We start from the raw sequence: 16,311 nt of genomic DNA on the forward strand, positions 1-16,311 counted from the left end.
CCCGCCGAACCCCGGCGACTGAAAATAATGAAAGTAATGGGAACACGCCCACTGCATTTAGCCCGCCGAACTAAAGCGCGCCGCGCTCTGTAACCCCTTGTTGCAACACCCCTTCCACACACGAGAGAGGGAGAGAGAGAGAGAGAGAGAGAGGACCGCGCCGCTCGCTGGCGCCTTGCCCGTCCTCACTCTCGTTCTATGCCCTATTGGCCATTGTACCTGCCACTTCATTGTCCTTTATTTCATTATTTTCGCCGCATTCCGCTCCGTCTCCCTCGACGAGGGGCGCGAAATCTCCCCCTTTATTTACGTACCGTAATAATAGACGTCTTAACGGAATTTAATAAACGTCATAAATGGCCCCGTGATCTCATTTAGTTTACCAGCTTACCTGGCCAGCCTGGCAACGCCGGCGTTATCTTCCCGAGCATCAAAGGCCAAGTCCCCCCTCCGTCCCCCTGCCACCCCAGCGCGCGCTACTGATCCCAGACCTTCGTGTTTCGTTCGCGATAGAGTCACCTCAAACGCGGCGTCGCTCGGAAGAAATCGCGAGATTCCGAAAGAGCCGTGCTCTTCTTCGAGTCGCTATAAACGCGCCACGAAGCGCGACGTCGATACAAACTCTCTCTCCCTCCCCCCCTCTGTCTCTCTCCTTCCCCTCTCTCCCACCGAGATCTTTCGCCAGAAGGGCCAGAAGTAAATCTCGCGCGGATTGATCTCGCGCACGGACGCGACGCCGACGCGCGTATCCATCTATCCGATGTGTATCCGAGAATGTACCCCGTGATTTCGTCCCGATAACACGATTACGATCCTCTCTTCGTCCTCTTTCTCCACCCCCGCGAATCAACGGCGAGAAGGGAAAGTAGGGAAGGAGAGGAGAAGGAGGGGAAGGAGGGATGGAAGCGTGGCACGGCGCCACCCTCTCTCCTCTCTCTCTCTCTCTTTCTCTTTCTATACGCATCCCGCTGCCCCCGAACTCGACAGCCGACAGAGTAGCTTCGCTCGCTCTGATCCCTCGCAATTACTTCCCATTATCTGGGTATTAGGATTCACCCCAACTGGAAGCACGACGTGCCCCGCAGGCACCTCACCGCCTGCGTGACACGCGCGCGCGCTCGTTGGAAAATCTCTACCGTCCGCTACAATATCGTCTCTTTTCTTAACAGGCACTTGCCGATCTTGCCGATCTAACGTCGCCGCAACAGGTAGCTAAAAACGGCGCCTCGCGATCGTTTCACGCGACCGCGCGTAATCACCATTCAAACATTCCCGATTGTCGTAATTACGGGCTGCAACGTGTCGTCCGGTGAATTTTCTAATGTCTTATCGCAGAATTTTCGTTATCGTAGAACAATGGAATATTGTGTTATATATATGATTAAACGAGACTATATATACCGCTGTTAAATATTAAAGGATGAAATTTAAACCAATACTTTGTTATTTTTTAATTACCATATGTGTCGCAATTTATTATTTTAACACAAAACGGTATTATTTTAACTTCATTGCGGTTTGAATTAACATTGTTTTAGTTAAATTAACGACGTATGGAATAGGAGAGCAGTGACGATCTATGGGAATCTCGGCCAGAAATGAGATTAGTCGAATCAATTTGTCGATTTGCTATCGATGCATGAATGAATGGAACGGAATGGAATCGACCTACTGGTTGATATTTTTGTCATCTTTGACCTCGTCATTATTTTTATGCTGATCCAGCAATCGCGAATATTTCTATTGGATTTCTATTGTCTTTTGGCCTTTCTCCCCTCCACGTTTCTATTTCGAATACACAGTAAGTATACAAAACATCAATATAAAACTGGCCGAAAGACAAAAGAAATCTTATAGAAATATTCATAATTGCTCAATTAACGTAAGAATAACTATGACGAGATCGACGATGACAAAAATATCAACCAATATGCAACATCGACCATTCATCGACGCATCGACATCAAATATTGTGCAATAATTGAAAAGATTCAACACCGCTTTCTCGGTAGAGTTAGTTTTTTCTTACAGAAAGTCCAATGTGTTAATTCTGACCATACGTATACGATTTCATGTTATGTATAAGCTTAGTTTAGTTATCGCGATCTGCATAACGAGTTTGTGAATCAGAATTTTGCGTAACAGTATCGTGCTACAGGCCTCTTAGGAACAATTTAATTTTTTACGAAGAATTGCATACTTTATACTGTTTATACGGTAAATTCAAACCCCTGAATAGAATTTGCTTACTGGCGAACGAATTCTCCAATTGCGTGGACTTTTTTCAAACATCTTTAAACTCTGTTAAACGCGATCAATATTTTACTACCTTTATTAGATCTTATCTGTATTTTGTATGTACTATAAGTTGTAATTTGTAATTTTTGTATTCTTTTTTTTGCTGATGTTATATAATTATAATTGTTATATGTGTACTAAAGAGATACCTCTCTATAAATCCCGTTTACATAAATAAATAAATTTTTTATTTAATTAAATAAATCGACTTTGTTCGATTCGACTAATCACTGGGATGGTTAAAAAATGACTCAAATTGAGTATAATTTGAATTATACTACGAATTTAACAGAGCGTAGCGTGTTTTGAATCGCACGCTTTTTATCTCACATTCTCATCTGGCTGTTTGTGTCATCCAAAATTTTATAATTTATATTAAATGGCACTTTTTTTATGAATGTTTTAAAACGTTTCAATAGCGCTGATTGCTAATAATGGCAGTCAACGCGTTAACGAAGCGGACCTCGCGAGCTTCATTAGTTGAGTTTCCCTCCCGTCGTACCGATTCGACGCCTCGTTAATTTTCGCGAAAATGTCTTCGGACCGTAGGCACACACCGAAATGTCGCGCCGACCATTAATGAAACGATCGCGTTAAAGAGACTCGATTGTCGTCCGCCACGACCCGCGACGCAATTAAATGTCAATGTCGGTGCACGCCACGCGCGGTCCGTAAAATGCATTGGTGTCATTATGACAACGTCTGCGTTCTTCCGGTATAAAAATCGCTGTTTCTCTCCTTCTCCCCCCTCAAGATATATATTACGTATATATTAGAAATTTCGGAAAACTGTTTGGGAAAAGACAAATCGAGGAGAAACAAGTGTACACATCACGTCATTCACGTCAGAGCATGACAGTTTAATTCCTCAACGAAAACCACGGCCTATTTTTACACACTTGACTATAAAAAGTAACAACAGACCAAATACCGTATATTTATTTACCGTATTTCGCTATAAAAAGTAGAGATTTCGGAACCAGCAAAACTTCATTTCTTTAGCTTTTTTTTCCTTTTTATTATGTTACGTAAGCGGGAAAAATCCAGCGACGCTCCGGCGACGGAATACCGTTCCGCGTTGAACAGCATTAATTATTTCAGTGACACGTAAATACTGCTTTAAAGACACACGAAAAGACGTTGGCTTCTTTCCTCTCGATCCCTCCGGGGCGGGGACGATCTCTCTACCGAATTCCGTGTTCTCCGTTATACGCGCCGAGCTCTTTAGCCTAGGTGAACTTTCTGGGTGCATCCGGAAGGGGGGCCCGGTACCACCGACGAAGAGATTATATCCCGTTCCTTTCTACGCGTGGTGGTTGCCGTGATCCTGGTAAGAGATGAGCGGGTGACACCCGCCCTCGTCGTGGCGCGTCTCAGCGATGCTGGCGTTGGGCGGAATGCTGGACGTGCTGCGGCTGATGGTGCAGGCCGACCGTATGCGGATGCGGGTGTGAGTGCGGATGCGAGTGCGGATGCGGATGCGGATGTGGATGCGGATGAATCGTCGGATGAAGAATCCTCGGCGGCGTGCCGCGTCTCGACAGAAGTGTCGGCAGGGTGCCGCTTCGCGCCGACGTCGGGGTCGAGACCGTAGACGTCGACGTCAAGGTCGGCGTCGTCGGGGCCGGCGTAGGCGTCGGCGCCGGCGTCGGTGTCGTCGGGGTCGGCGTCGCCGTCGGCGTCGGGGTCGGCGACGGCGTCTCGTCGCCCAGCACGTCGATCTCGTCGTCGTCCTCGTCGTCGGAGTCCGCGGGCGCGTCACTGCTCGCGCGCGACTCGCGCCCGCCGCTCAGCGAAAAGTCGACGGGACGTTCTGTCAACATCAGCAAACAATCGTCGATTAGTACTTTTCGTTGGGAACTTCCGGATAAAACTGTCCGGAGCGATATCCGAGCGAATATTTCCGATTTCTCATGTCTGCAAGCGAAACAACGTTGTTGCGACGAGATATTTTTATCGCTCAATCGGTTTCTCAACGCTAATACTTCCACGACTTTCCGCTCGAGCGAAGACAGTTTCCCGGTTCTAATATTGTCTCTCGATTGTGGTGACATTTGAATAAAAGTCGGATTCGCGGCACGCGCTTCTACGGCCTACGATAGCCCTCAGCGGTGAGCACAATCGAGAATATAGGTCTGACCGAGCACTTAACAGGTAATTGAGCAATTCTCTCTCCAAGAGAGAGAGAGAGAGAGAGAGAGAGGGGGGGGGGAGAGATAGAAAGAGAGAGAGAGAGACAGGGGTAAACGGGAGTCGGAACAGGACGGCGAAAGAGAGGCATCGAAGGAGGGAACGAATCTCCCCGCCGGAGTTCCTTACGTAGCTCGCCTCGAGTCTAAAGACGCCGAGGCGGTCGCGTCTTCTGTATGCCCTCCACCCTACTCACCCTCCTCCTGATACCTCCTTCTTGGTTGCTACCAAGGAGACGTCTATGTAACTCGGTTAGCCCTTCCTACCGAACGAAGCCATCTTGTCTACCGAGACGAACAACTTTGGTATATGGGATGCGAACGCCATGGACCAAACTATTTAAATCGCTCTCGAAATGTCTCCCGTCGTCTCGTTAAATAATCGCTTTTATATTCGTACGCCGTGAATCCCGGGGTGGCTTAACGAGCGCATCCGTCAAGAAAAACTTGTGCCAAATTATCGAAAACGGAAAACAACATGTATTATAAATCACTCGAGGCAACGACATCATCGCAGCGAATTTTCTTCTAGGAAATTAATGAATGAGTACTGCGTTATCGAAAACGAAAAATAACACGTAAATTGCTCGAGGAAATGACACCACCGCAGTGAATTTTCTTCTAGGAAATTAATATAATGCCACGTTATTGAAAACGGAAAATGATATGTAAATCGCTTGAGGTTACTATATTACCGCGTCAAATTTTCTTATAGGCAATGTATGGCGCATTACGTTATTAAAAGAAAAACGGAAAATGATACGTAAATTCCTTGAGGCAATGATATACCACCGCAACGAATTTTTTTTTTTAGGAAATTAATATAACGCACATTACGTTATCGAAAACGAAAAATAACACATAAATCGCTCGAGGCAATGACACCACCGCGCCGCGGTAATTTTCTTCTACAAAATTAATATAATGCCACGTTATTGAAAACGTGGACAATAATATGTAAATCGCTTAAGGTAATGATTATACTACCGCGGCAAATTTTCTTTTAGACAATGTATGGCGCATCACGTTATTGAAAGAAAAATGACACGTAAATCGCTTGAGGCAACGATATCACCGCGAAGAATTGTTTTAGAAAATTAATATAATGCACGTCACACGTTACTGAAAACGGAAAATAATATATAAATCGCTTGAGATAACGACACTACCGCGGTAAAGTTTTTTTCAGACAATTAGTACATTACGGTGCATTACGTTATCGAAATGAAAAATAACCACGTAAATCACTCAAGACAACGACACCGCCGCGCCGCTGCGAATTTTCTTTTAGGAGATATTAATATAATGCGCGCCACGTTATTGAAAAATAATATATAAATCACTCGAGGCAACGACACTATCGCGGCAAATTTTCTTTTAGGCAATTAATGTAGGGAAAACCGGGGCTAGTTGATACGCTCTTTTAAATGGTTTACATGTGACTAATAAGTGGAATACAAGCTACAAAAAAATTTTTCAATAATCGCATATTTATACAACACAAAAATAATTTTTTAACCGAATAGTATAATTATAATGATTTTGTTGCACCAATGAAACGAATAATAAGAGAAATAACAACATGTAACAATTACATATGTTATATTACATTTACTTTGTTGAGTGCAAAATTATAATGTAGATATAATGTAACTGATGTTCTGTGTTAACTGACTACGTAATAAGAGACGTTAACGGTGAAATCTTACATAAGATTAAAGTATCTGTTGCGCCGAGATTATGCGTTACATCAGACGGAGTTGGTCAAAATTATAAGTAGAAAGCTGTAACAACCTACCCCGTCACAACCAGCTCTGACCTGTCATATTTAGATATTTTAATTATTGCTTAAGCAAAAAAATATTTTAAGACATTAACATAACTAGAAAAAGTTATTTAAAGTAGAGATAAAAAAACAGATATAATGATCAAATTTATAAATACAACATTTAATTTATCACTGATTTATGTATTTTGCTTTCGGTTATGTAAAACTAAAAAAAAATATTTTTTTTTCTGTTTGTAAAAATACGCTACTCAACCTGAAATAACTAATTAAAATATTATTGCAATGTTTTTGCGGAAATACTATATTTTTTATGTAGTGTAAAGCGGGGAGCATAGACTTCTGCATAACACATAATGCATAATGCATAAGGGAATGAACTAATCAAAGTCCTTCACTTCCATTGTGGAGATAGAAATGAAGGACTCTGATTGGGGACTCTCATTTCCTTATGCGTTATGCATCATATGCGCTTTGCAGGAGTTTATCTTTTGTCACTTTTACAATATTTATCGTATACCAACTTGTTCCATGTACCAACTAGCCCCGGTCTCTCCTACGACACGGTATTGAACATTACGTTATTGAAAACTGAAAATAACACGTAAATCGTTGGAGGGTAACAACACCATCGCAGCAAATTTCTTTCTAGGAAATTAATGTAACGCACGCCACGTTATCGAAAATGGAAAATAATAGGTATATAAATCACTTGATTATCGAAAATGGAAAATAAATTAGTCGAGACAACGACACTATCGCAGCAAAATTTCTTTTAGGAAATTAATGTAACGCGCGCCACATTATCGAAAACGGCAAATATGTATAAATTGCTCGAAGTAATGATATTACCGCGGCGCATTTTCCTTTAAACAATTATAAGGTGCATCACGTTTTTGATAACAAATAATAAATGTATAAATTGCTCGAGGTAACGACACTACCGCGACAAATATTCTTTTACACAATTGTAAGGCCCATCGTTATTAAAAACAAAAAATAATACATAAGTCGTTCGAGATAACGATACCATCGCGGCAAATTTTCTTTTAAACATTTTAAACAATTGTAAGGCGTTATTGAAAAAGAATACCTATAATATAAATCGCTCGAAGACACTACCGTGGCGAATTTTCTTTTAAACAATTAATGTACAGCGCATTGCGTTATTGAAAACGGAAAGTAAAACATAAATTGCTCGGAACAACGACACCACTGCGACGAGTTTTCCTCTAGGAAATTGATATAACGTCCATTTATAAATGCAACGTCAACGGCGAGCGATTATGGTAATATGTATATCTACGACGAAATGCAACCATTATACGCAGATACCGTTAATGATTATAGTTCCTCGCAACGTAACCACGGTTACGGTCTGGCTAGTTACGCCGAACTTGCGTAATTTATTGTCAGCGGTATTTTGGTTGCATTATACAGATATCGCCCATTAGCGTGACAACAGGGAAGTATTTAACGACAACCGACGTTATAACGCGCCATCCCGCGCCTCCTCCGCTCTCCGCTCCGGTCAGATATTAACCGATAACTATGGACCGATTAATCCCGATCCGTTCGTCGTGCCGGTGTATTTGTTTAGCATTTTGATTACGTATCCGCACATTCGTAGCTGCCTATTACTATAATTAAGCCGAATACGCGCGCCGTTTATGACGCTTACGCGGTACTCCGTCCGAAGAGATTACACGCCTCTCCCCAGGATCCAGCTTCCGGATTCAGCTTTCGGGATCCGGCGCGTAAACGAGCGACTATATACGTGCACACGCGCGTATTATTTTTTATCGTAGCGACGCGCGGCCATTCATGAGTTGGTGCTTATCTAGGACACGGCATCATTATACCCATTAATCCAAGTTAATTAACTCGCGGTGCGGGAATACTGCTCGCAGCTGTTTATCGAAAAGTCGATATGCGCATTTAATTTGGTAATTAAGTTATGCGTTGCGGAGACTACTCGATGCGAAATTCCGTAGATACTGTAGATCGCGAGGTCTTTCAAACGATATCGTTCAATTGCGCGACGTAAACGCATCGTTTAGAGCTGCTCTCGCTCTCGTGAAACCACCCTCGCGACTTATCGCACCGCGCAACGGAGCCGATTTACATTTTTCCTTCCGTCGAGGCGAACAATCGTCCGAAATGAAATGGACACGACTCACCAGCGGGCGACGTAACCGATATCGATTGCTGGCCCGAATTGGAATTGCCGCTGCCGCTCGTGTTCAGCTTCCTCAGCTGCTTCTTGTGCTTCATCCGTCGATTCTGGAACCACGTTTTCACTTGTGTCTCGGACAGGTGTAACGCCGCCGCCAGCTCTACCCTCTCGGGCGTGCTCAGGTATCTCTGCACCTCGAACCTCGCTTCCAAACCTGCCAGCTGCTGGTCGCTGAATACCTGAAGCCGTAAGGAAGCAAACTCTTGTCTCCTACAGTCGCGAGAGAGATAAATGGGGGGAAAAGAAAAAAAAATACATATATACATAGTTAAAAGAGAGCGAATGTGCAACTAGAATGGCGAGAAGCGAGAGAGGTGAACGACCTGATGATCGTTCATTCGGCAACGAACGCATATCACAGATACGCCTCGTTGCTGTAAAATTGTAAATAATTGCACGCGAATTCGACTTGACCCCGATTTGCGTTTTGCTCCGGCTCCAACGATCGTCGATTTGGAGAGTCGACTATTCACTATTAATTAAATATTAAAGGATGACATTTAAACCAATACCTTGAGTTAAATAGCATTTTGTTATTTTCAACTACCATGTGTGTCGAAATATATTATTTTAGAACAAAACAGTATTATTTTAATTCCATTGATTTAGTTAAATTATACGATATATTGAGTGGGAGCAGTGTGGCGATCTACAGGAATGGTTGACTCAAATTGAGTATAATTTGACACCACGAATTTAACAGTGTTCGATCCATAACATTTACAAGTTGGACGCGGCTTCTCGATTTCCACTCCGGATGCAGATGGAAGGCACCGGAGGAGGGAAGGAAGATCGAGGATGTACTCACGGTCCGGGCCTTCCGTCGTCGGCAATGCTTGAGAGCGGCCAATTCCCCGACCCCCGGTACCACGCCGACTCCCATGCCAGCGCTACCGAAAAGCGGTCCCAGGAAGAAGGCTGCCGCGGCGGGCGGTGCCGTGGGATAACCGGGGAGCAGACTGGCGAACTGCTGGTACTGGTGGTGCTGCCCGTGGCCGGAGGTCGGCGTCAGGTGCTGATGGTGCAGCTGATGGTGGTGGACGTGCGGGGTGACGGTGCCGCGGCTAAGGATATCTTCGATGAGGAACGACGTCCTGCTGGCGGAAGTCCCGTTCTGGCCTGGCTGAGCTTGTTGCTGCTGGCAGGTCGACTGCATCTTTCCTCGTTCGACACTGCGTTGCGGCTACGACGCGGGGCATGCCCCGCAGGTTACATCCTCGCCCGGGCGCCCTGGCGCGACGCCAAGGTCGCGAGATCCTCGCCGTGCCCCGTTCTTCGCGCCAAGGGGATCTCTCGATCCGCGTCCGCGTGCGCGCGTGTTTACAACGGGGGTCCGACGCCGCACGAAGACGGTAATCTCGCGGGGCTCACTCTCGAAACCGGTCACTTTTCTCTTCCGCGGATCGGCGACCACTTGACCCTGAGACTTGGCTCAGCTAATCGGACGTCGTTCGTCTCGCGAGTTCATCCGCCCGACGGAATCGTGATTGATCGTCGCGGATCCTGCCACGGATCGGGTACGAATCCGTGCGAGACGCCGTCTGTCGCTCACTGTCTTTTGCCGTCGTTCACCGAGTCCTTCGTCGTCGTTCAGGGCGCGTATAGAGGTGAGCGCGGCGCGATTCAGGGCGATTCAACCCCCCGCGACGCGATCATCGGCAGCCCCTCCCGCTAGTTAGCGTACCGCGGCGGCCCCCGTATCTCCGTGGAAGGGTGACGCTTGAATCCGAGGGCCTGGCGCCCGCATTGGCCGGCGTCGCGACGCTCGCCGTCGCCCGGGTTGGCTCCGCGAAGGTCCCGGGGGCGGGACTCGGCCACTCGTTTCCATGGACACCGCGCTCGGGTACTCGTGAATTCAACGGCGTACGAGGAGGCGGCAGTGGCGGTGGCGGCAACGATGGAGGAGGAGGAGGAACGGGAGGGATGGATCCTTCTGTATTCGCGATTCCTCTCCATTCTGTCGCGCTCTCACACGTAGATAATAATGCGAAGTGCAAGCATCTATATGTAAGAGTACGTTACGAAAACCCTCGCGCTCAGCCACCCCCGGCGCGGCGCGGCGTAGCCGTCCGTTATACGTGCGCGACGCGCGACGATTCCCGGTTGCGAGTATTTATTGAAAACCAATTCTCCCCAGTCTCGTAGATAAGGCTCTAATTTCGAAAGTGTCCCTCCCCCCTCGATATTCCCCCCTCGGGACAACCGAAACGATCATCTTCTTACGCGCAGCATCGTCTCGATCTCGATTCGTCGCGCTCCCTTGCATCCCACGTAATCAGGTTCCTCGTACGATGCGCGAATACCGCCTCGCGCCGCGCCGTATCGGTATTGAATCTTGGACGAGAGAGGACGGGCGGAAACGCGGGATTAAATTACTTAGCGGATCGTGTATACGGGGGCGCTTTCCAAATGGCGCGGTACGAGCGTGTGCGGCGCTTGACGAGATGACTACATCATATCTCCATACCCGAGCAATAAACAAAGTACGAGGTCTCTGAAAGCGTAAATTCGACGGAAAGGCGCGATACCGACGCGTCCTTCGGAAATCGTCATCCGGTTGGGATAAGCGCGACGCGCACTTTTTCCGTGTTGAGGGCAGCGTAAACGTCTTAACACTAGACACTTATAACATTATTATGATATATGTAGACGTTCTATACAGAACTTCAAAATTAGAGTGGTAGAGAATAAATTAGCATATATATATTGTAATAATTTTTTTATCTTGACAAAAGTCGATATAAATTCCAACAAAAGCACCTTAATCGGGGATGGTTATTCTCGTTATTCTAGTGTTTAAAAAAAAGAAGAGGGAAAGAAAAGAAAAGAGCGAAGAAAAGAGGAAAAGAAAGGAGATAAGAAGAATCTTGCACTTTAACAGTCTTAACGTTAATCTCTCGACGGCTTTTCGTGTATCTCCGATGATCTCTCTTCGTGCTCTGCTGGCGTGACGACGGCCGGCTATGATTAGGGTCGAGGGACGCGTGCCGACATTTAGACGGGGTTGCTTCTGCGATTATTGAGTAAATTAACGTCGCGGTAATTGCGTTACCGGCGCGTGTCCATCCGTCCGTGTGCGTCCGCCCGCGTCGCCCGGCGTCGCTCGGCGTCGCGTAACTCTCGCCTCACCTCGCACCCTCCACGCATTTGCGCTGAGAGAGAGAGAGAGAGAGAGAGAGAGAGAGAGAGAGCCGCCCTCCGCGCGGCTCTGCCTGTAAAGCCGAAAATCCATCGTCCGGGGTTCCGGCCGCGGCTCGAGAACGTCCTTCGCCGAGACTCGTGAATCCTCCGGGGACTCGTTAGACAACGCGAGAGCAACGGGAGGGACGCATTAATTTTCAAGTTTTGTGTTTATTGTGATACGTGTCGTACAGCCCAAAGCGCGACGGGCTGCGCTTTACAATGATGCGCTTTTTCGAACAGGAGAAATGTACACCTAACTCGCTCACGCGACGATATAGCGCATTGCGCTTTACGATATCTTAACAAAACGTATAAAAGATACGCCGTACATATTTGATGAAGCTTAGACTAGATGTATTCGATGCGTCATCCGATATTGCGGATCCTGTTGCAATCTAAACACTATATCTCTTTGTACCTCGTTGTTTCTTGATGTCTGCTTAATGTTAAAAGAAGCAAGAGTAAGTAGCAAAGAGATGCAACTGCGTTAAAAACAATATATATACACATATGTTGTTAAATGTCATCGTCGTTGGACGCGCGTTTATAGAAGGCACGGGAGAAGGTAGCAGGACCTTGCGACCCGCAGAAGAAGAAGCCGCGTCGCCAGAAGACGAAGAACGCCATGCCGATTGGGATCGCGACGAGTAGACCGATTAGCACTCCCACGAGGATCGCGGCATCCCTTTCCGGTCTCGCGTTCCACAAATCCAAGCAGCGTAGATGTCGGTCAGCCAAGGACGTGAGCTTCTTTCCCTCATGTTCCGGCGGTGCGGAACAGTTGAGCTTCTCGGCTTCCTCGCCCATTAGCGCCTCGCCGTATTCCGGCAACACGTTCCCGATCTGCGAGAGATAATCCGTTAGTTATCGTCGTATTCGATCCGATCGCAACGAGCGAGATCCGAGCCTCTTTACTCTTTTTTTTCCTCTCCCGACAGCTCGCGCGTCCCTCGATTGTCGGAACTTACCAGATATTGATTACGGCAATCGCAGCTCCACTGGTTGTTCGTCAGGCGCAATTCGTCGAGCTTGTCCCATCTCCCGATGAGCAACATCGGCAGGTACCGGAGAGCGTTGGACGCCACGTTCAGCTTTTTCAACGGCGGCCATATCGTGCCCTCGGCGGTCTACGAAACAGTAACGCAGTAAATTATAACCGTTGTCGACGATGCATTTACCGTCGGCTGTCGTATGTCCGACGTACCTTGGACGCCATCGCGTACTCATCGATGCGCTGTAATTTCTTGCAATTTTGCAACTGGAGACTCTCCAGGCTGGTCAACGCCGACAACCCGCCGAATCCAATCTCCGTCAGATTCGGCATCTCGCGCATACTGAGCTCCTTCAGTTTTGGCAGTTTGGGAAAGGCGTTCGCGAGATTGATAATGCGTATCGAATTGCCATCCAAGCTAAGGTACTCCAAGGTCTTGGCCTCCTCTAAGGCCCTGGGCGGAACTGTGAGCTTATTGCCGGTCAGGTTCAGCTTCTTCAAATTCCTACGGAAGAGCAACGGAAAGATCTCAGGAAACCCGATCTCGGGCGACGTAAACGTAACCGCATCAAAACTGTAATCGTCGCATATATTTCTCTGTTTCTTACTTCGCATTGTGGAACTGAACGCTCGGCAGTTCTCTCAGCTGGCAATAACTGATGTCCAACTCTTCCAAGTACGACACGCTGCTGATCGCTATGGATGTACGATAGTCGAATACGCCAAAGGGATTTTCCGCTAGCTTTAGCACCTTAAGGTCGGCAAGGTGCTCAAATATGCTCTGATGTAACCAGTGGAGTACGTTACCACTAAGGTCCAAGATTTTCAGGGTCAGAGGCTCGTACGCTTCTGGCGAGAACCTTCCCTGAAATGATCAGGAATAACGTCATTCATAATAAACAGATAGGAAAACAGAAAACATGTGGTAATCAATTTGAGCGGAATAAAAGTCGCAAGATTCCTTTATAAACGAGGAAGCGAAAGTTCTAAACGAGGTGTGAACGAGTATAATGTCCATTTTCATCAATGCAGATTAACCTTTTTAAATTACTTTATATTTTTATCTAATTCTTAGAACTAGAAAAAGATAAAAAGTAATAAATCAAGATTAAAGTCTGCGTTAGTACAAATGAACATAAACGATTTATCTGAGGAGAGAGTTAAATACCGCGACGCAAGGATAGCGTAGTCATGAGCCACATAAGGCTCATCAATCGGTAATCTTATCATCATGAAACGTTTCACTGCCGTATCAATTCTAAAAAAACCATCGAATTCAGAGAATGCTGGGAATTCGGCACTCTGTGAAATAAATTTTTCCGCGAATTCGCTTTATCTGTACAAGTTGAACGAAGAGAGATATTCTTTTTAGCTTATCCCTCTCTCGTTATTTTCTATCGCTCACGAGTCGAACAAACAATCAATGCGCGACGGTAATTTTCGGTTGGAATAAAATCAGGACAGTTTCGCCGAAATGTTGATCGATTATGTATCTCCAAGCGATAGAGTTCTACGATGAATCCTTTCATATCCAAACTATTTAACGGCTACAAAAATATATTTGTACTTTTATGACGAATGAGCGATTCATAAAAACATTTTGACATTTTGAAAACAGTTAAGGACTTTATGCGTCACTTTTATTGCAATTGTGTATAATAATTTGCATTGCGAAGTTATTGTACACAATGAAATTTGTGCGCAATAACTCTTTTCTTACTTTTGGTCAGTAAATTCACTTGAAATATTTCGAGGAAGTTATAGTTTTACGAGCTTCGTATAAAATTATAATTTTCTTGAAATATTAGCTTGAACTTATAATAATTCTTATCACCGAACCGTAGCGGTAACAAATGAAAGATGTGATAACACCTAAAAAGTTATTCAAATACATATCGAGATACGTGCTATCTATTATCTATAAGTATACGAAGTTTCTATACCTCATCCAACGAGAAATCATGGTTGATCAAACATAAATATAACGATAGGGCACAGAGCCGCAACAAGGTGTGCGCGTTAAATTATTTTTACTTTTTATAGTGTTGGACAATATTTATTAAAAATAAAAATAATTTAACGCGAACACCTTGCTGCGGCTCTGTGCCCTATCGTTATTCATCGTTGTTTGATCAGCCATGATCTCTCGTTGGACGGAGTATATAGTTATCTATCTAAGACGAAAGGAACTAATGTATATTCGTTAATATGAAAATTTAGATGACAGTAATGTCTTTTAAATTCTAAATACGCGGCCGTGTGTGGTTACAATCGAAATGGGAAAGGAGTCCGGTTAAGTGCGTCCGGAATCGCGGAGCGTCAAAATCTCTCTCGTCGATTGATGAATCACGAATTGGAGGCGAGCCACGTTCGCTCCGCGCCTTTTGATCGGCCTAACGCGCGTTAACTCGCGCGAAGATATCGTTCCGATTACCTCGAAGACGTGCGGCTGCAGCTGCTCCGACGTGAGCTGGTTATGACTCAGGTCCAATTCGGTGAGATTAACGAGCTCCTTGAAGGCGCGATAATCGATTTTCACGATACGGTTCTTTCGCAGGATCAGTTTCCCGACGGCTATCCGCGGGAAGGGCGTGACGTGCACCAGGCAATTATGCTCGAACGAGATTACCTTCGCCGTCACGTTCGACCATTGCTCCTTCTCGAAGTGCGTCTCCAAGCTGCGATTGCTGCAGTCCACGTAACTATCTAAAAAGGAGTGCGTTACTCTCATATGTCTATCGATGCAGATCAAGAGACACGGTCGTGTCTCGCGCCAAGTACACGCGGAGCGATTAGCTTTAATCTCACACATAGTTTAACTTTACTTCTTATTTTTTTTAAATAATTCTTAGAACTGGAGGAGGATAGAAAGTAAGTTAAGCTAATCTTAAAACTGAAATGTCTATAATAATGTCCATTTCTACCAATGTAGATTAATTTTAATTTCGATTTAACTTACTTTTTACCTTTTTTTTCTAATTCTTAGAACTAGAAAAAAAAAGTAATGTTAAACCGAGATTAAAGTTTACCTACATTGGTAGAAATGGACATTAGACATTTTAGTTTTAAAATTAGCTTAATTTACTTTTCTATCTTCCCCCAATTCTAATAATTATGAACAAAAAGATAAAGAGTATTCTCCGAAAAAATAAAGATAAAGAGATTAAAGTTATTCTTCGAGCTAGAAAAGGATGAAGAGTTTATAACCCAAGATTATAGAGTTAACATACATATTGGAAATAGATATTATAACTATTGAGCGTCCCGTGAATTTTTGTGATTCGAAGAGAAAACTTTGCCACATGTTACCGCGATGAACGCGTTATCAAGCGTTGGCTCGTCTTCGATCGAGCTAGATAGTATATTGAATTGCGACACTCTACCTGTACAAGAACACACGGCACATATACTCTCGGGTCCCGACGTCGCGTTGTCCGTTTTAATCGCACTCGGAACTACGGTCGTCGCGTTTCCCGGCGTTTCCCGGCTCTCGCACCTCGCGAGAAGGATTACCGCGAGCAGCGGCACCGACAGTCGCAGGTCCATCCTGACGCGTAGAATAAGCTCACGACTTTCTGAGCTTCCTCGCGGTGTCGACTGAAATTGAATATATCCGACCGTATCTGAC

At 45.3% G+C, this 16,311-nt stretch overlaps 2 protein-coding genes across 2 annotated transcripts; both read right to left on the reverse strand.

Annotated features, from left to right (window-relative positions):
* Positions 1–3,137: 3,137 nt before the first annotated feature.
* Positions 3,138–10,109, reverse strand: Bsh (brain-specific homeobox). Its single transcript, XM_071776314.1, has 3 exons — positions 9,318–10,109; positions 8,454–8,688; positions 3,138–4,111 (listed from the first exon to the last, which is right to left on the reverse strand). The coding sequence occupies exons 1-3, from the start codon at positions 9,663–9,665 to the stop codon at positions 3,672–3,674; spliced, it is 1,023 nt and encodes a 340-aa protein (XP_071632415.1). The 5' UTR covers positions 9,666–10,109; the 3' UTR covers positions 3,138–3,671.
* Positions 10,110–11,840: 1,731 nt separating this feature from the next.
* LOC139811079 (uncharacterized) lies at positions 11,841–16,307 on the reverse strand. Its single transcript, XM_071775124.1, has 6 exons — positions 16,067–16,307; positions 15,118–15,389; positions 13,292–13,548; positions 12,897–13,188; positions 12,661–12,819; positions 11,841–12,535 (listed from the first exon to the last, which is right to left on the reverse strand). Exons 1-6 carry the CDS (start codon positions 16,227–16,229, stop codon positions 12,209–12,211), a joined length of 1,470 nt encoding a protein of 489 aa, XP_071631225.1. The 5' UTR covers positions 16,230–16,307; the 3' UTR covers positions 11,841–12,208.
* Positions 16,308–16,311: the final 4 nt, after the last annotated feature.

The sequence above is a fragment of the Temnothorax longispinosus genome, chromosome 4, assembly GCF_030848805.1.
Source record: "Temnothorax longispinosus isolate EJ_2023e chromosome 4, Tlon_JGU_v1, whole genome shotgun sequence".
NCBI lineage: Eukaryota > Metazoa > Arthropoda > Insecta > Hymenoptera > Formicidae > Temnothorax > Temnothorax longispinosus.

Excerpts from the sequence above, each read along its gene's own strand:
- Bsh (XM_071776314.1), bottom strand. The coding sequence starts at position 9,665 with ATGCAGTCGACCTGCCAGCAGCAACAAGCTCAGCCAGGCCAGAACGGG. Across the intron at positions 8,689-9,317 it reads GACGACGGAAGGCCCGGACC|GTATTCAGCGACCAGCAGCT; the intron begins GTGAGTACATCC and ends TTACGGCTTCAG. Across the intron at positions 4,112-8,453 it reads ATCGGTTACGTCGCCCGCTG|AACGTCCCGTCGACTTTTCG; the intron begins GTGAGTCGTGTC and ends TGATGTTGACAG.
- LOC139811079 (XM_071775124.1), bottom strand. The coding sequence starts at position 16,229 with ATGGACCTGCGACTGTCGGTGCCGCTGCTCGCGGTAATCCTTCTCGCG. Across the intron at positions 12,820-12,896 it reads AGTACGCGATGGCGTCCAAG|ACCGCCGAGGGCACGATATG; the intron begins GTACGTCGGACA and ends ACTGTTTCGTAG. Across the intron at positions 12,536-12,660 it reads ATTGCCGTAATCAATATCTG|ATCGGGAACGTGTTGCCGGA; the intron begins GTAAGTTCCGAC and ends TATCTCTCGCAG.